This window comes from Melampsora larici-populina (assembly GCF_000204055.1).
Source record: "Melampsora larici-populina 98AG31 unplaced genomic scaffold MELLAscaffold_95, whole genome shotgun sequence".
In the NCBI taxonomy this organism is placed as follows: Eukaryota; Fungi; Basidiomycota; class Pucciniomycetes; order Pucciniales; family Melampsoraceae; genus Melampsora; species Melampsora laricis-populina.
The window spans coordinates 61,872-81,351 of NW_006768859.1; the positions used below are offsets into that span (position 1 = coordinate 61,872).

At 41.4% G+C, this 19,480-nt stretch overlaps 4 protein-coding genes across 4 annotated transcripts; 2 read left to right on the plus strand and 2 right to left on the minus strand.

Moving 5' to 3' along the window:
* Positions 1 to 2,316: 2,316 nt before the first annotated feature.
* Positions 2,317 to 4,335, minus strand: MELLADRAFT_69535 (uncharacterized protein; the record flags this gene model as incomplete). The annotated part of the gene is made up of 6 exons (XM_007418524.1): positions 2,317 to 2,747; positions 2,831 to 3,137; positions 3,443 to 3,550; positions 3,649 to 3,840; positions 4,090 to 4,220; positions 4,281 to 4,335. The coding sequence occupies 6 exons, from the start codon at positions 4,333 to 4,335 to the stop codon at positions 2,317 to 2,319; spliced, it is 1,224 nt and encodes a 407-aa protein (XP_007418586.1).
* A 3,244-nt stretch (positions 4,336 to 7,579) lies between these two features.
* Positions 7,580 to 9,506, plus strand: MELLADRAFT_73651 (uncharacterized protein; the record flags this gene model as incomplete). The annotated part of the gene is made up of 4 exons (XM_007418527.1): positions 7,580 to 7,820; positions 7,949 to 8,425; positions 8,500 to 8,706; positions 8,771 to 9,506. The coding sequence occupies 3 exons, from the start codon at positions 8,144 to 8,146 to the stop codon at positions 9,188 to 9,190; spliced, it is 909 nt and encodes a 302-aa protein (XP_007418589.1).
* Positions 9,507 to 9,981: 475 nt separating this feature from the next.
* On the plus strand, positions 9,982 to 13,491 carry MELLADRAFT_118596 (disintegrin-like metalloprotease; the record flags this gene model as incomplete). The annotated part of the gene is made up of 3 exons (XM_007418541.1): positions 9,982 to 10,098; positions 10,174 to 12,823; positions 12,899 to 13,491. The coding sequence occupies 3 exons, from the start codon at positions 9,987 to 9,989 to the stop codon at positions 12,915 to 12,917; spliced, it is 2,781 nt and encodes a 926-aa protein (XP_007418603.1).
* Positions 13,492 to 13,600: 109 nt separating this feature from the next.
* Positions 13,601 to 16,507, minus strand: MELLADRAFT_118597 (Disintegrin-like metalloprotease; the record flags this gene model as incomplete). Its single annotated transcript, XM_007418546.1, has 2 exons — positions 13,601 to 15,981; positions 16,048 to 16,507. 2 exons carry the CDS (start codon positions 16,112 to 16,114, stop codon positions 13,601 to 13,603), a joined length of 2,448 nt encoding a protein of 815 aa, XP_007418608.1.
* Between the last annotated feature and the right edge of the window lie 2,973 nt (positions 16,508 to 19,480).

Genomic DNA, 19,480 nt, shown 5'->3' on the forward strand with positions numbered 1-19,480 from the left:
TATATCAGACATATTTTTGTCCTCAGCGTCTTCGAACTTCTCGTCTTGTCCTGAAGGTGGACTTTCGGGTAAACTAAATTCCGGCGTCGTGGATGCGTTTGGCGGGGATAGACAGGGTTGAAAATTGTATTGAGATGAGATTTTAACGTTTAGCCGTCGTTTTAGGTTGAATCAATAAGGTTTGAGATAAGGTTTTCAGATCTGAATTGCTTGATGTTCTTTTTCTTAACTAATTATAATACAGCCGTTGTGAGAAATATTGGTTTTTTTTTTTTTCTCTTTACTTCCAGATTTTATTCGGTTTTTGACTTTTCGAAAAAAAGAGTTTTCCCTATTTTTCAAGTGGGAAACTGTCAATGAATCTGTCCATTCATTTGACAGTTTCATACGGAACATCACGCAGATGTTCTGGTAAGTTCCGATCACGGGATGTATCAGTGGGGCAGCTCTTCTGTGATTCCTGGCCTCATTTGGTCGCATGGCCCTTTTTCTCTCTCCTCCACTATCCTACCTCCATTTCCCCATTTCACCGAAATACCTCCATTCCCCCACCTCACCGAAATGCCACCGGTGTGTTTTCTCTCTATTCTTTCCCTTTTTCCTATCTTCCATGGCTCATGGATGCTTTACAGCTTCGAATCGCTCATCACAGCCCCGAAATAAAGCTTGCAGTTGTTCGCTTAGCCCTCACCGGAGTTCGGTTTCAGGACATTTCCAGAACTTTAGGCATGGACTTAGCCCTGACCTCTGTACGTCGCTGGGTCAATCTCTACCAGGAGACTCGGGCGGTGGTTACGAACCCCTTGGACCACATGGCTCGTGGCGCTCCTTTGGTCTTAGGAGGCCCCGAGCGCCTATTTGTCCTGGATAGCCTTCGCCTCGACCCGACCTTATACCTAGACGAACTCCAATCAAAGATCTTGCAACAATTCAATAAAAATGTGTCCATCAAAACCCTTTCAACCGAGCTGCGAGACCGATTGTGTTGGACTCGAAAGAAAGCGCGTACTGTTCATCCGAACCAGAGCTTGGCTGCCCGAGGGGCTTACATGGCCAGGATGCTCGAAATTGACCCGCGTTGTCTTGTGTTTGCCGGTGAGTACCTTCCTTTGCACTATTTCACAACTCTTTCACCTCATTGATTGGACACCTTGGGCTCCTAGATGAGACTGCGATAGCGAAAAGGCGCACGTATCGCGAGTACGCACGGGCTCCTATTGGAGAGCGAACCCCCCGCCTCACGAGGCCCACCCAATCGGGCCGTTGGTCAGCCCTACCTGCGATTTCTCTTGATGGCTTATTGGCCATCACCATCAAGAGAGGTGGATACTCACGCATTCATTTCGAAGAGTTCCTGGAAAACGACTTGGTTAGTCTTCCAGGAACTCAATAATATTTTGTTTAAGCGCTAACATCTTTCGATTGTTATTACAGTTGCCGGCCATGAATCCATGGCCGGCTCGTAATTCGGTGCTAGTTTTAGATAACGCCCCCATTCATCACGGGGGCTCAGTCGCTGATCTATGTGAAGCTCGCGGTGTTAGACTTATTTATCTACCGGCCTATAGCCCTGACCTCAATCCTATTGAGAAAGGTTTTTCACCTGTTAAAGCGAGTCTCAGAAGGACCCAGGGGCTTCAAGGGGCTGTTGACGCCCAAGGAGAAAGAGCTATGGTATGGGTGACTATGATGGAAGTCTTCACGGATCAATTGTGTGATAAGCTTTTCAAAGGGAGTGGCTATATGTAGCCCCGTCGTGTATCTCAGAATTTGTACCATTTTTATTTGTTCATGTCCTGTCCTATCTCAAACTCGGTAGTAGCAATTGAACTTAACAATTGTTCCAAGTCAAAAAAAATTGCCTTTGAGTCACAAGAGTCTGATTTCGCTTTGAATTCTTTTCAATGAGTGAATGAAAAGAACCAAAATAAACGAGTAAGACACCAAAAGGCATGATACTCGAATGTCATCTTGATAAAGGCCCCTCTGACATTATCTCAATACTATCTCGATTGAGATGAGACCCTTACAGCACATGAGCACGTGGTCGCACGGGAACTTAGGCAAATGTTCAACTCATGGCCCTTCGTTGTGCGGGAAATGGCGCATTTGGGGCGAGAACGCAGACGAAACAGCAACAGCAAGCAGATATGTTTTTCAATCGGAGCACATGACAGCTTTACAAAAACTAATACCATCTAGGAAAGATTTGCAAACAGTCACGAGGTAAACTTTTTAATGAAAGATTGAATAATGAAAATACAATCTTGAAGTTCAAACGGAAACTTGAACTTTTTTAAATATAGTAATTGATTTTCACATTCGAAAATACAACCGTGTTTCGATAGGACACATTTTAATTGAGAGGTTTAAAGGTTCAGTGAAGGGCAGGGTGCCCAAGTATCGATTCGCGGAAGTTGAAGGACAATTTTGAGCATCCGCTTCGGCTGCCGCATTAATCAGGCGAAGAGCCAAGTTGAAGGGCATGCCATGCCCAGTCAACACGTTAGCGGTCATCTGCATGCTAGGCACGAGATCGGTCCAAGAAGTCACTTGGGCCTTGCGCAGGATGGCCCGGGTTGCGAGATCGTTGCGGGCAACGTCGCACTCAAAAAGGAAGTCGTCCAATAGTGTCGCATGGGTGACCACGAACTCGACGTCGGAGTCGGGAACGTAAGGGTCAGACTTGGGGATATCCTCGTCAGTGAGGAGGGAAATAGATTTTCCCGCATTAAGCCCGAACTCAGCTGAAGTTAAAAGCAAACGAAAGATCATCAAAAAGATTAGTTCTTGAAAACGCATGCCATATGTCAAGAATGGAAACACTTACAAGGTTCCTTCTTGACTTTCTTTTGGGAATTGAACCCGCTGGTAGAGGAAGTCCTTGCGTGCTTCGCCCCGGGTGGGCTTTCAGGTTCGACCTTCACTTTGACTTCGACGGAAGGGGCATTCGAAAAGAAATTGTGATGACTTCTTGCCTTCGAGCCCGATGGTTTAGAGCTGGGTGACGCAACGGGGTATCTTCTTCTGACACGGTCGTCCACGTTCATATCGTGATGAACAAGCGCGTTCTTGAACATTTCGCGCTTGTACTCGACCGTGTTTGGAGCAATTCCGCGGGTCGTGTACCCATCGCGCTGTATTACTTAACCGTAGTCAGTATGGGCAGCAAATAAAGAAATTAAACATTGGACGTACCACTGCTTGCGCCCAGATGAAAGCACATCGATGAGTGAAACGATAATAGAAGTTCGGGTCCCATGGCGCGGTCAAGACGGCGCCATCCCCTCCAAGGGCGCGCTCGAGATGGTCCTGGTATATGCTCGCCGCCTCAAGCTCGAGGTCCTTGGCAGCTTTGACCGCCTACTTGCGAAATAGGAATCGAAGCCATTAGAAAGGTATCAATTGTAAATAAAACCATATTGAAAACGAAAGTAAGTACCAAAGTCTCCTCTTGTGCCGCCGCGACTTGGTCCTGGGAAGCAGCCAATTCCGCCTCAAGGGGAGTTGGCCCAGCGTTTCCTTGGATAAACGCCACCGCCCCGCTAGCCTACAACATAAGAGCAACAGAGTTCAGCATAAATAACACATTGAACAACATTAATTCGATAAAACTCATAGAGGAGGTACATGAAGACAGGAACTCACCTGGGCATTCTTTTTGGCCTTAACCTGAGGTTTCTCCAGCACGATGTGGACGGTGCCTTTGGAGCTACGACTCTTTCCAAGGTTGTTCACGAAATCTTGAAAACTTTTGAAATCGATCAACTTGGTTCTCTTGGAACCCACGCTAGCATTCCAGGTCAGCAACGGGGTCAACTCGCTATCAAGAACCACCTTCTTGATACCGGTGAAGTAACGGTCGCACACGTCGCCAACCAAGGCCTTCAGGTCATTCAAAGATTTTCCATACAGGAACACTTTGAAGTCCAAGATTTGGCCGTCTTTGAAGTCGGATGAGTCGATAATGGCGTATTGGGGAGGAGGGGGAGGTTTCTTCTTCCCGGCGGTTAATTTCGAAGGAGAAGGTGACTTGGCCATTCCAGGGGTGACCTCCACGGTATTGTTCGTGTGAATCTTGAAACTCACCGCGATGACGAAAGACTGACTATCTTCCATCAATTGACGGCTTTCGGTACCTTGGCGCCAAAGGCGCTCCAGAGTCGGATGACGGGCTGGAGCGTCATCACCGTCCGTGATCAAATAGGCCGGATCAAACACTGCAAGATAACGATATCAGCATTGTGAATACGGGAAATCTGCAGAGAGGTGTTACTTACCCTCATCGGGATTCTCGTCCTCGTGGATCAAACTTTGAATAGGATCGTATGGCATCTCTAGCGGAAAGAATCGGGGTCAGCCGCGATCAAACTGAAAAATGGAAGAGAAGCTTACTGATATGATATTTGTTTCGAAATAGGATTTCCAAGAGCAAGTTGACAGAGGTTGCTCGATGAACAACACTAAACGAATAGAAACGGGTTGGGTGAGATGATAGGCTTTAGGAGAAGATAGAGAAATGACAACGCCGAAGGAGGAAATTACCAAGCTGAAATGATGTCCAAAAACTGGTATGATAGAAATGGAGGAGAGGATGTATGAAAAGATTTTTTGGTTGAATACCTCGTCATGAAAGGCATCCAACCAAAAGTGGTGTAATCGCAGAGGCCGCTGGCATCACATCCGGCCGGCAAGTTCATCGCAGCGCGTTGGGTGGTCACGTCGTTCGTCTCGAACGAGGGATGAGCGACTAGAAAAGCTGCTCGGACGAGTGAAGAGCAGTAAGAAACAAAAGAAAAAAAGAAGGATGTGCATGAGGAAAACGAGATCCTCACCCACTCCTCAGTCCAAAAGTCGGAAAAAACGGAAAGGAAGAAACTGAGTAAAATCTGGGAGAAAAAAAAAAAAAAAAAAAAAAACCAATATTTCTCACAACGGCTGTACTTTGAGTTAACTTCTTTTTCGTTCTTTTGAATTTCTTCTTTTCGATATTATTTCTTTTCCTTTCCTTCTTTTTTCTTTTCAACTTCTTTTTGTTCTCTTCTTTTCTTCTTCTTCTTCTTCTTGATGTTCTCTTGGATCTTGGATTGTAAGACGTAGCAATATGATAGGACTCTGGGCGTGTGAAGATGCAAGAGACAAGACCAAGGGTGTTCTATGATAAGATATAGATTGCTACGTGAGGAGTCTAGTATAGACTCCTCTCACCAAAGTACTATAGGTGAGTTACAGTATAAACATATGTATGTAATCCTTATACTGAGTAGCTCATAACAGTTTACAATATGGTAGGGAAGCAACAAGATTTGACAAATGCCAGTCTTGACATCCCTCAAGGTTATCTTTGAGTCAGTGGTGATTCATTCTCAAGGCATGAATTTCCTGGTTTCATACCTTTCAAAAAGATAAATCCTAATGAAAAGGCCCAAGCAGCATCATTTGAGTGTTTTTATAAGCAAAATGGCCCACCTTTTATGTCGGCTGAACTTACACTGTCACTTATGTTTCAAGCACAAAATGTGGTGTCCAAAGGCACACCTTTGTTACCAGACTGTCCACACACAATGGCATGCATTGCATTTTGATGTTTTATCCAATGTCTTGTATGTATTGTAACCAAAGCTGCAAACTTGGACATTGTAAATGGAGCCAACTCTAAAATACTGAAATGACTCACTAATCACTATATACAATACATTTCATAAGACAAACCAAGTGCGCTAAAGATGCCCTTAGTGTTCTGGGTATTGATCTTGTTCTTCTCATTGTAATTTCCTTTGTATTTATCAAAAATGAGCCACCAACATACCAAAAAAACAATAGGATAGAAGTTGGGTGGGTTCATGACTCACATCATGGCTGAAGATCAAGATATCCCATTGGTCAATGATAAACAGGTCCCAGTTGAATTTTTCCCACACTCCCTCAGGTTCTAGAACAGGCCAAAAAGATTGATTATATCTTTATCAGTATATGCAAACCCCTTGAGCCACTTTTTTATAGATATTATAGTTTGCTTGGAATCAATTTAAACTTGGCAATCTCCAAGCAATAATGATAAGAACTATGTTTTGGCTTCTATCTCAAACATCCAAGTCAAATCTACAGTGAATCAAATTTACAAAGACAGAAATATTGTGGTGGATCTAGTATTGACTTCTACTCCATAACAATCAACAAACTTAACTATCAAGGTCCTGGCTCAAAATTCCTGTAGGATTTTTTTTGCCAGTGGTGATAGGGTCAAGTTAAATATCAATATGAATTTATTTATTTTGGTTGAAACCGTAAAACAAACCCTGCAAAGAGACGTCCAGACCAAGATTTATGCCAACTTTGTGCCTTGATGAAAAATGCTGGACTGCTTGCCTCTCTAAAGTTGTTTTTCTTATCATTTGAAGTGCTATGGAGGTATAAAGTCAACACCCCTTTTCATCTATGGGGAGAAGGATATGTGTTGGCTGTTTTCATAACATAATATGTTTTGAAAAATGTTGGAGAAGACCAACATCATAGTCAATCCTGTCCGTGTTTGTAGATCACAGCTCCCTGCCTGAGAACTAAGCTTGTAATTGAGAGTCAAGGCTTGAAAGTCAGAATCAACACATCCACGCACATTCTCCCAATTCTAGAAACTACCATTGAAATTTTGTCTCGTGTGTCGATGTTCAAGATATTCAACATTCTAAAGCTGTGGAAGATTGCCCTCTCCACATGATGATGATACCAGTGACAAGTACATCAATTGATTTCACCTCATAAATCATATACAAAAGCTTATACCGGTCGAGTCTTGAGTTCAGTCATATTCAGTTTCAACATTACCTAAGGTATAGCAAGCATCCGTGACTTGAATGCTTGGTTTGCTTATTGAAACTTGAAACAATAATCATGTACTTATCATGTCTTATCCAATTTTGCCAAGACATGAACTTCAGGATAGGTTTCAAGTTTCAAGGCGGAATTTTGATTCTATACTTTCATCATATGATCAAGTAGAAACAAACTCTCTTATTCCCGTATCTACTTGATAAATTCCAGATGACTAAATTAGACGCATATAACTGGAGCCGATCGCGGGCTTTGAAATCCCTCACGATGCTTCTGCTTTGCCCTCAAGTGATCACGCGCGTCTGAGTTGAGGAGGAAGAGTGGAGTTTGCCGAGTTGCTCGGTTCTCCGATCTTAGGGTTCATCATGTTCGAAGCCAGAAAGGGCATGAAGTATGATATGATATCATTGGCCAAACTGATTCTTGTTGTGTTTATTCCATTGAGAGCTTGATGACTCTCGAGAGCTTACGAGGAAAATGATGATATCCATGAGAAAGGGAGGGTTACTTAGCATACATAAGTGGCACATATGACATAAACTATGAGCATAAGGTAAGTTATACTCCCCACAATTCGGCCGTATCTGCGCAGTTGAAGTTCACCAGTGCCAAAGATTGAGATTCTGAAAAGTGCATGTTGATTTGTAAAACCGTGATTCCAAGATTGCAAAGTCCGTGATCAGGTGAATCGCGTCAGACTCAAGTCCATTGAATTTCTCCATCTTTCTTTCTTGCTTTCTTTCGTTTCAACAAAACCACCATTAACAAAGGTGTGTATTTGTACAATTGGATTTAAAAATTATTTACACAAATCCAGGAACAGGAACAGGAACACACGCATACAAAGACAGCCCTTTCTTACGATCACATAATCTATCACATCTTTAATTTTCAATCTCCTGCTGGTGTAACTTGTCAATAGCCTACCATCTCCTCACGTCCTGCGAATTGTGATCGAGGATGAATCTACTACGAACAGCCCTCAACCAGTCAGTATTACAATCTCATTCTTGATCTTTTCGAAATGGTCTTATGCCAAATGGTTTTGACTATAAAAAAAAGCTCATTCACCTTCAATTCTCGTATTCTTCCTTTCACCAATTAAAATTATTCCCAGGTTTCCCAGCTTACACAGCTCTCATCACCGCCATCTAAAAAACTTTAACAACTTCCAATCAAAGACTATCACTTGATTTCTCGAGACGATTTTACGAGGATATTTCTTGAATTCTCTTGCATTGTTTCCTGAATATATTAAAGTAGTCTTTAATCATTCAAACTTGTCCCTTTTTTTCCTTTTAGAAAACCTATCATGTCTATCTTCTTTTCCACCACTTCTACTTCATCTCCATCTCGATCATGTTTCTTGATCCATCTCCTATCTTTGGCTTCTCAAATCTTTATTAACATCACTGTTGCTGTCATCTCACCAACAAAGTTAAAGCCAATCCTCATCTCTGACGCTCAAAGCGCCTATCACCACATCTCGGCATACTTCAATTCAAAGGGACAAGCTCCAAACATTCCTGGATTTGAAAATGCTCTTCGACAACTTCTCACCTCCTCATCCAGCCAACTCAACTTTCCCCTAAATGTGAGTCTCTTTCTTTTGCTTTACAATACAGATATGAATGATGTTCTAAATGGGATTTGGTTTGATTTTTCTAGCCGCTTTGGTTATCTGGGTTACTCTCATCATCCGACCCGATTTCCAAAACCATCTTCTCAATCCTTCAACCGGCAATCTACCTCGTCCTCACTCATTTCCGGTTTTTCTCTCCCACCGACAATCTCTTCCCTTATGCCTGCTTTGCGTCCGTCCAACAGCAGGCAAAGGCTTCTTATTACCGCTTAATCACCATCACCCAACTTCAGGTAAGGCTCTTTTGTTTTTCTGAATGGATTTCGCTTGATTTTGAGATGTTTGTTCCTTTTTCAGACACTCGCTCGGTTGTCTCGGTCATTGAAAGCAGTCCGCACCACCAACACATTCCGTGCCTCACTGCTTTCTGGCCCATCCGATTCATCAATCCAACACGATCATCCAATCCCATCGTGTGGTCATCTACCCGAGCATTCTGCTCTCCTTCGTCCCTTCACACCACGAGGCCCGATCTTCATCAAACGAACGTCACCACCTACTGAACGATATGTGGGATACATCAGTGATCTGGCTGAATCTGCCCATATTCAACTTCGAAACGTTCATCCAGATGATTACCTCGATCAACCCTTTCGTCAACGTCGATTTTATCTCGTCAAGGCTTTTCGAGATCGAATTAAAAGGGCTATCAAACCAGTGACGGTGTTTGAAGATGAAGAGGATGACTATGGACCGATTGATCCATCTTGGCTTTGATTGTCTTTTTTTTTGGTTTTCTTGAAATGATTGTGATCTTTGGTTTTTTTTTCTCGTCTTTTTTTTTGTTTCACTTTTTCTTGTTCGTCTTTCAATGTGATCTTTATAGTCTTTATTATCATCATCCTCCACTCTTGGTGGCCTTTTTTTTCTTAGGATGTTTTGTTTTTTCTTGTTTTCTCTTCATCTTTCTCTGATTTTTTTTTGTTTCTCTATTCAACTCTGACCTTAAAAGATTCTGATGTATCATCTCAATTGTAATCTTTTTTTTTCAGTACTTCTCTTAAGGAATTTTATAGAGATGAATTAGTAGAATATTTTTATTGTGAGGTGAAAAAGAAAGATGAAGCTTGTTCCATGACTTTGTCATTAACTTTTTGATGGAGTGAGAGTAGAGTTTATTATGAGGATTTAGACCAAACTGATTGGTCTTGTAGAAAGAGATGGCAAACTGGGGTGGATTTGTATATTTTCAAGATGGTTTTTGATTTGAAAGTCTGATAAAGTTAGCCAAGAGTATGATGAAATGAAGTTGATTGAGGGATTGATTTGTAGTATGTAGATGGCTGTGAAGCAAGTCACTGTCACCGACCGAAGTTCAGTAGTGATCAATCCATCCTTCACAGCGTGGTCAAGGAATGCCAAGTAAATTCAATTAGAATCCAAATCAAATCAAATCAAAATCAAAAAACCGAAACCGAGTTTGAGTACAAATCCAAAGTCAAACTTAAATTCCCTTTAAAATACTTTGTACCAATTCATTCTTACTTTTTTTCATTTTTCATTTCATCAAATCATGTTACAATCCATCTCTTCTTCATCATCATCATCATCATCATCACTATCCACTTTCAAATCATTCTCAACATATCTTATCATCTTACTTTCATTTCAGCTTCAAATCAAAGGTTAGCTTCATTCTTCTTATACTCTTCAATTGACTACATATCACTCATCAACCTCTTCGATTCATTCACTCACAGCTCATTCTACTAGATCTGAACCAATTCAATCAGTTTATCAACTCAACTCGGCTAGTTTACAAATCTTACCTCGTCTATCATCTCAATCTACTTCATCAACTACTCTCAACAAACGAAACCTTTATCCTCCTTCACCTTCTCACCTTCGTCACAATGATTCAATTCTCTTACGATTCTCAATCCCTCCATCTCAAAGAAACCCTTCATCAACTCAGTTCTCATTATCATTACATCCAACTCCAGACTTGATTCATCCTGATGCTAAAATCAATTATCACTCATTCGATTCAGATACCGGTCAAACTACTCTTACCACCCTTCCACTCCTACCAGAGCATGTTTTGGCTTACACCGGTTGGGTCATTGATGAGTCTAGCCTTGAGACTTGGTGGGCCGAAGAACATGCATCAATTGTAAGACCACCAGCTTGGGCTTCATCTTTTGACGATCCAAGGGTGTTGGGATGGGCTAGGATCTTGGTGCATGATACAACTCAAATGAAATCTCATGATCATCTTGATCAATTAGTTTGGGAAGGTTCTTTCACCGTCAAGGGTCAACTGTGGCATGTTAAACCGTTGGAGACTTTCAATCAAATGAGACATTCAAAAGATATCATGCCAATCCCGATGGCTTCGCATGCTCGTGGTGGCCTTGTAGCTTGGTCTGAAGATGATGACGCTATCCAGTCGGACAACACCTCAACTGATTCTCATATCAATGCTATCTCCTCTCAAAATCCTGCGAGCTGTGGACATGACAATTTAGCTTTCAATGTCGATCCTGAACATCAGGTTTATCAAACACCTTCAGCATCAGACGCATACATATCTAGCCAGTTTCAATTCGGTCCTTATGGTCCCTCATCATTATCTACACCATCAATGACAACCCTCATAGAATCTCTTTTTGGCTTACCTATCTCTCGTCCAATGACCAACTCTAGATCTCAGTTTGCTCATCCCTCGCGCGTCAATAACCTTCTTAAACGGCAAATACTCTCTAGTGACATCTCGGGCCTCGGAAACACCTCAATGTCTAATTTTATCAACTCCATTGGAACTACCACTGGATGTCCTATCGAAGCAAGGGTGGCCTTCATTGGAGTCGCAGCTGATTGTACCTATGTATCTCGATATGGAACTCAAGACGCAGCTCGAACCGCGATCCTCAACAATGTGAATTCTGCATCGGCATTATATCTGAAGACTTTTAATGTCTCAATCGGTGTAGTCGAATTGAATGTTCAATCATCAGTCTGTCCCAAATCACCCGATCCAAAACTCCCTTGGAACATTGGTTGTCCTGAATCTGGTCCTCAGGGATTAGACCTCAATCAACGCTTGAGTGCCTTTAGTCAATGGCGTGGTAACAAGGGCGGTAGCGATGGAGCTGGACTATGGCATCTGATGACAAATTGTTCAACGGGTAGTGAAGTCGGGGTTGCTTGGTTAGGACAGTTATGTCAAGTCGATGCTACTGCTGGATCATCAGGTCAAGTCACCAGTGGGACAGGTGTCACCGCCTCTTCCGCAAATGAATGGACGGTCATGGCTCATGAAATGGCTCACAACTTTGGTGCGATTCACGATTGTACAGGTGGATGTAGTCTGACTAGCAGCTGTTGTCCAATGTCATCATCATCTTGTGATACAAACTCTAATTACATCATGTCGCCAGTCGCGACCAAGAAGAGTACTGCATTTTCACCTTGTTCCATCGGTAATGTCTGCACTACCCTTCGAGATTCGCTCAATACGACTTGCTTGGTGAAACCTGGACAAAGAAGTGTTATTTCTCTCCAACAGTGTGGTAATGGAATCGTCGAACCGGGTGAGGATTGTGACCCGGGTCAAGGTTCAAGTCCATGTTGTGATGCGAAGACATGTAAATTCTCGAGTGGATCAGTCTGCGATCCTATCAACTCACCTTGCTGCACATCCACCTGTCAATTTGCTTCGTCGGATTTGGTGTGTCGGCCATCGATTGATCCTCAATGTGATCAAGTAGAAAAATGTACGGGTCGTGATGCAAGTTGTCCTACTGATGGATTTGTCGAGAACGGGAAAAGTTGTGGGGATTCTAGTGCCGGTCTTACCTGTGCATCTGGAATGTGTACGAGTCGAGATCAACAATGTCAAGTTCATGGTACCTCACTTCGGTTGAAGAACGCTTGCCCTGCATCGGCCACTTCAACTTGTCAAGTTGCTTGTGTTGATCCAACTGGTCGAGCTGATTGTGTTATTCTGAGTAATAACTTTGTAGATGGGACCACGTGTGGGTATGGAGGTAGGTGTTTACAAGGAAAGTGTCAGAGTGGAAGTGTATTAGATACTGCCAAGTCTTGGTTTATGTCGAATTTATCGATTGGAATTCCAGTGGTCATTGCGGCTGGAATTCTAGGCTTAATGATCTTATTGGCAATCGGGAGGTGTCTAGTGAATATGTTCAGGCGAGGCGGAGCCAGAAGAACATTCACTCCATCCAATGTTCCAATCCTTCCTAAACCTGAAGAAGGCGTGCAGCCACCACCACCATCACATCCACACAACTTACAGCCTACGTTACATCCGATGTATCTACCTCCTCCTGGTCCACCTCCGGTCGCACCTCATAATCATAATCAAGGTGGATGGGTCGATCCTACTGCGTGAGTTGCCTTCATAGACTTGCATCTCTCTTGGCTGATTTGCTGACCCTTTTTTTATCTCTTTGTCGAATTTAGTTGGAACGGCAGGGCTTAAACTTACTCAACTTATCAATACTTTTAACCAAATTTTTATAATCACTTGATTGCTCATGCCTGGAAGATATAAACATACACGGACCATATCTTTTTTCATCAGACGGAGCCTTTGCAGGATTCATTACTTTTCCATTCGATACTTAATCATGCATTTATATATTATCCGTAACACTTCTCTGGACATCGCACTTGATCTTGGTTTAATTCATTGGATTCGATCGATCGCTCTACGTGCTCAGAAAAGGAAATCATCTTCAGATCAATCAATATCTTTCTGAACAAAAATAAGGGTATATAGTTGATCTTTGTAGGATTGGTCTTCACTTTTCCATCTCGTCGTTATTTTCTATTGTTCTATTTGAAGTGTTAAGTGATCCTGACAACCTTGCTGTAATAAGATAAATATATCATATTATCATTATTAGTTTTCTTTCAATGCTTTTAAATCTACTTACCGGTTTGTACTTCTCACTTTAGTTAAGACGGACTTTATAGGCTATCTCGTGTACAGTATATGCCAAGTCAATAATTTCAAGAAAAACAAACAAATCTAGTCAAAGAATATTTTGCACAAGCTCTTCGTGCCAACAAATAATTCACAAAGGTCCGTTTGAAAAAAAGGAGGTAAAATTTAAAGAACCCATTGGATTTCTTCATAGATTAACTCCACACAATTGAAAGTTACAGAAACCAAGATTTATCAGCAGCATTGCCTGATCGATGTCCTCCTTTACAAATGCCTTGTACGCATTGTCCTCCATTTCCACAACTTGTTCCATCCAAGAATTTATTCTCCAACAAGATACAGTCCGCTTGTCCGCTAGGATCCACGCATGCAAGTTGGCATGTTCCAGTCGCTGTTGGACCGCACGCAGTCTTCAATCCTAGATGAGCGCCTCCTACCTCACATTGTTTATCACGACTTGTACATAATCCAGAAGCACAACTAAGACCAGCTTCAAGAGTTCCACACGTCTTACCATTCGCTGCTGCCACATTCTCAGGACATACCGCACTTGTACCTGTACATTTTGCAGATTGATCACATTCCAGATCTCTAGCTTCCCGACAGATCACATTAGATGGTTCGAATTGACATTGAGCCGTACAACATCTTTCTGAGTTTAATGGGTCACATACGGCTCCTTTGACAAATTCGCAGGTATTCACATCACAACAGTCACTACTTCTTCCTTCACCTGGATCACAATCTTCACCGGGTTCGACAATTCCATTTCCACATTGTTTTAAAGAGATGACTTGACGTTGACCAGGTGAGATTAAACAGGATAAATCAAGCCCAGGAGTTTTTAAGGCTGTACAGATATTACCGATCGTGCAAGGTGAGAATTCGGAACTTGGAGTTGATGATCGAGGTGACATGATATATTCTGCATTACTATCACAGTATGTAGTTGACATTGGACAACAAGTGTCTGTTGATGTACATCCTCCAACACAATCGTGAATAGCACCAAAGGAATGACCAATCTCGTGAGCCATGACTGACCATTCGTTGGAAGTAGAAGCCGTCACACCCGTTCCACTCGTCACTTCTCCTTCTGTACCATAAACTGCTCCATTAACACATACTTGACCAAACCATGCTACTCCTACTTCATCTCCACTTGGACAATCTGTCATCAAATGCCAAAGTCCTGCTCCATCACTTCCTCCTTTGATTCCACGCCATTGACTAAAGATACTTAAACGTTGATTGAGATCGATTGAACTACAAGCCATGTTCCAAGGTGTATCTTGATTTGGTTTTTCGGGACATTGAGGAGCTTGAACGTTCATTTCAATGATACCTAAGGAAATATTAAAACTTTTGGCAAACAGACCTGAAACTGAATTTAGATTGTTTAGAATTGATGTTCTGGCATCTTGTTGAGTTAAATATTTTGAAACATAATTACAATCTGCTGCAATACCCATAAAAACTACTTTTGATTGTGATGGACATCCTTCGGTTGAACCAATCGAATTAACAAAGTTTGATGAAGGTAAAGTAGATGAACCTGAGATATCTTTGTCTAGTGAGCTTCGCTTGTAAATTTTTTTCGATCGTTCAGATGATGATGATGATGATGATGATGGTTGAGGAGATGTGATGAAATTTCCATCAGTTGAAGGATGTGGGTAGAGAGTTCGACGTAGGAGGGATGGTAAAAATGCACTAGAATGGTTTTGTTGAATTGTTGATGATTGATAAAGTTGACGATCAGGATTGATGTTGAATGCTAACTTGTCATGTCCACACATCAGTGTTTGTTGAGGGGTTGGATGAGGAAAAACGCTAGACTCAGTCTCGACAAATGAACCATTTAAAGCGGTGATATAAGATTCAGTATCATAATCTCCTTCACGCCAAGCCACTAGACCACCACGAAGATGAGAAGCTGGAGGGATTGGGATTGGGTCTTCTGGATGTTTGATTCGGTTAAAGGTCTCTAAAGGTTTGATATGCCAGAGTTGACGATTGATAGTAAAAGAACCTTCACAAGTGAATTGATCAAGATGATCATGAGATTTGATTTGAGTAGTATCATGAACCAAGATCCTAGCCCATCCTAAGACCCTTTGATCATCAAAAGATGAAGCCCAAGTTGGTGGTGTTGTGATAGATGCATGTTCTTCTTCCCACCAACTCTCAACACTTGATTCATCAATCACCCAACCTGTGTAAGCTAATACATGCTCTGGTAAAAGTGGAAGGGTAGTCAAAGTACTTTCACCGGTATTTGAATCCAATGAATGATAATTAATCTTGGCCTCTGGATGAATTAAATCTGTAGTTGGATGTAAGACTAATGTGAATTGAGTTAGAGAAGATGAGTTTTTTGAAAAAGAAGTGGTACTGATAGGTATTGAAAAAGATAAAAGGATTGTATCATTGTGACGAAGATCAGAAGGTGAAGGTGAGAGTTGATTTCTTTTCTTTAAATGATTTGATGATGATGATGATGATGATGGATTAGATGAGAGACGTGGTAAGATTTGAAGATTGGTTGAATGAAGTTGATGAACTTTTCGAATGGGTTGAGATCGAGTTGAGTGAGCTTAAAGAAGTTGAATAATATCAGTCTTGATTCAGCATTGAAGAGATATTCTCAACCAAAACTTACCGTTAGTATGATGATGATGAAGGAGAATCAACGAAAGCCATGAAATTAACAACACACAAATTGACATCTCGATCAGAACAAGAAGCAAGACCAATCAACTTCGAATGCAAGACAAACTATCTTAAAAGAAATAGATGGGAAGTCTGACTCTTTAGTGAATCTAAAGTGACTTATTGAATCTCTCAAACTTGATCATGACTGAAGTTCTGTACCGCTAAAAATTATCATCATCTTGACTTCAAAGGATGAACAAGTAAAAGAAGATCTCAAACTGATACTCAAGCTCAGTTTCAAGTTCGATTTTCCTTGTCGTTGTAACAACTCATTCGAAAATTTCACATAATTGAAGTTAGAAACGATGAACAATTGATTTTGAAACATGATCGATTGGACTGCAATTCCTTGAAACAATCCTTGGTTTTTTTTCGTTTTCTTTGATGGATACTATTTGTTTTGGAAATGGGGCGGTGAAAGATGAGGGTTGTGAAAAGAGATTGAGCTGCGGGAATCTATAGGTTTTGGTAAGCTTAACTAAGCCCGTTAAGCTTAAGGTTTTGGTCTTTCGACCATGTGCTTGAGCGATTCCCGAAGCTTGCTACTTGCCATCAGCCTGCGAAATTCAACTTGTTCAGGATCTCTCTTCATCATCTTCAGCGATGATGTGAGCTAGTATGATGAGAAGAGAAAAAAATCTAAAACGCTAAAAACTTGTTGTGAACTAGGATGGATGTACTTCAAGTTCAACTTTAGACGATGACTTTAAGAACAAGCTAAACTTCCTTCATGTTGATAGGTATAGGTTGAGGAATTTCAAGTCGAGCTTTCAGTTCTTCTTAACATGGTTACTCAGACCGAGGGCTACCTACAAGTTCAAAGAAGTGAAAATTGACTATCTTGAGAAAAACGAACTGAGAGTTCATGAAGATTACCACCACAACTTGAGTACATATTTCATTTGGTGAACTGGATCTATAAAACAATCTCTACGAATCATTATATCCATCTTCTTTGGAACTGAATTTGCACCTTTGACTAACTACGTCCAATAGATACAAAAATCCGTCTTCAATCCATCTTTCGGTTTAATAAAATTGTTTTTTCTAAATTCTAGTGCAGGTTCAAGTCTTTAGGTCTGCCACCTGCCATTTGAAGACACAACTCTGGGCAGAAAGATTGATCCAACACATGATGGTAAAGAGTCGATCGATACACAATTGTGTGTGTGTGTGTGGCAGTTTTGTTACAAGATGGATGCCAGAGAATTGATCTTACCACTGGTATGACTATGAGATTTTTTTGTTGGCTTGCTTTGACTTGCCACGAAGAATTCAAGTATGTACAGCAGCATATAATCAATATCCATGAGAATGTCTTAACTTTCATCAACAACTTCAACTTTACCGCCAGCTGGGATTCACACCAAAACTCCCGCCTGTGGCACTGGCAGACTGTAGTTGATGGACGATGACGATCACTCAAGAAAAACTTCAACTCAACAAAGCTGGATCGTGCAAACAACACGCAAACCCCCCGTCGGTCGCGCGATGCCGCACCAGCCACAGAAAGGTCGTGCTGCGATTCGCCGCAGCGTTTTGTCAACGCCATCGCAGCGCGGTCGCTGGGAACGAGGGCGAACATGGTGTTGCTAAAAAAATCGCCGCGCATCGCAGGCCACTAAGGCCGCGGGGAAAATCGCAGCGCGCCGCCGCCGGCTGTGTGAGGGGACACAGAGATAGAGAAAAATAAGGACAAGATCTGATGAGAAAGGTTCAATTCATGAAAGTATAAGAGATTATAAGAAGTGTGAGAATTAAATTAAGGAAAGTATTAGAAAGAATCATAAGTTTATGGCCATCAAATCAAAGAAAGTAGTAGAAAGAGAAGTGTAACAGTATTTAAGATGTAAATTAAACAAAGGAGAAGAAAGTATGATACTCAGATGTATAACAAATGAAAGAACAGATAAATTAAAGAGACACAAGAATTGAAACTATAGACTAGTCTACACAATGTTGATTGCTGTTTTCTGTTTAACTAATTTGTTTTCCTAATACCATTTCAGATAAGTGACTGCTTCTCCAAAACCCCCCTCTGGCTCTGCCCCCTCTTCAGCCACTTGCATGAACATACAAGTGGTGACATTGTTGGTGGGAGAAGGCCACCACAGTCTGTTGTGCAGACATCAATGACAGCAGCGCAGGTGGACCCCGGTTTGGAATAAAATAGTGCCTTGGTGTAGTGATCTGGCTTGTTATTTAAGAATACAGGATCCCTTGAAACCTGAATCCGAAATCTCTCCTAGATGATAACTTAAGCTGCGCTGTTTTTCTTTTCCTAAAAGAGAAACAATGATGATGATCTATGATTACGAAAAACTCAATAAGAAAGAAAAGAAATCTAATACAATACTAACGAGAGCTTCGTATAAATAGTAAAATAAAACAAGATCACATAATCCTATGATCAAACAACAGGTGAGATGACGCCTTATACATAATGAAACATAACCTTTGACAAGACTAATAAGAGATGAAATGAAATGACAAAATGATTCCTAAGTCCTGCACATAAAAGAAAACGCGTCCTGCCATGACAACTGTCTATCCATTACACTTGGAGTCTTTAATCCAAGGTGAATATGTTAGTGGTACTGGTTGAATAATTTCAGCCTCATTTTCAGAAGACAGATCTTGGTCCATGACGACCACAACAGGTCCCTGAGCAAAAATCAATCAAGTATTCAGCTATGATGATTGTTAGGGTAATCAGGGTATAGAAAATATGACCTGTGAATTCAAATCCTGTGTCTTCTTAGGTACATTCTTTGTTGCAACTCAAGCAAGTCAGTTATGCTGGTTGATAACTTAACTAGTGTAAAAATATTCTGACCTGTGAATCCAGAACTTGCTTCTTTTTTTCCAACTCTCTTGTGTTACTGCCAGGGCTGGGTGGGACTGCCTTACATATTTTATTGGTCTGAGAAGTCTTTGCAGCAGTTGGGGATCTCAAGTTTCTTGCTTTGCTGGGCCTTGGATGGTGAGATGAGCTGTGGTCCAAGTCTTGTGTAGCTCTTTGCTGGTGATCTGGTGATACCGTGTCTGGTGAGGTGTGCACAAAGCACTGGTAGCACAAAGCCAGGTGACAGCTGAGATGGGGAGCACTGAAATAGTTGTTGCACAGCAGTCAGTGATAACAAAAAAGGATTCAAAGTGGTGCTTGATGTTGAAGCAAAAATGTCAGAATTAAGAAAGCAAAATCCAATACCATTTTTTGATAAGGAAAGATATGATAAAGTTAATTGATGATTGGAAGAAGGAAAGATTGGGGATCAGAATGAGTGCAAGATTTCATATTAAGAAACAAAGATGTTGCTTATACTTGTGACAAAGGATAAACTTATGTAGAGATTTTTGAGCAACTACAACTCACTTCT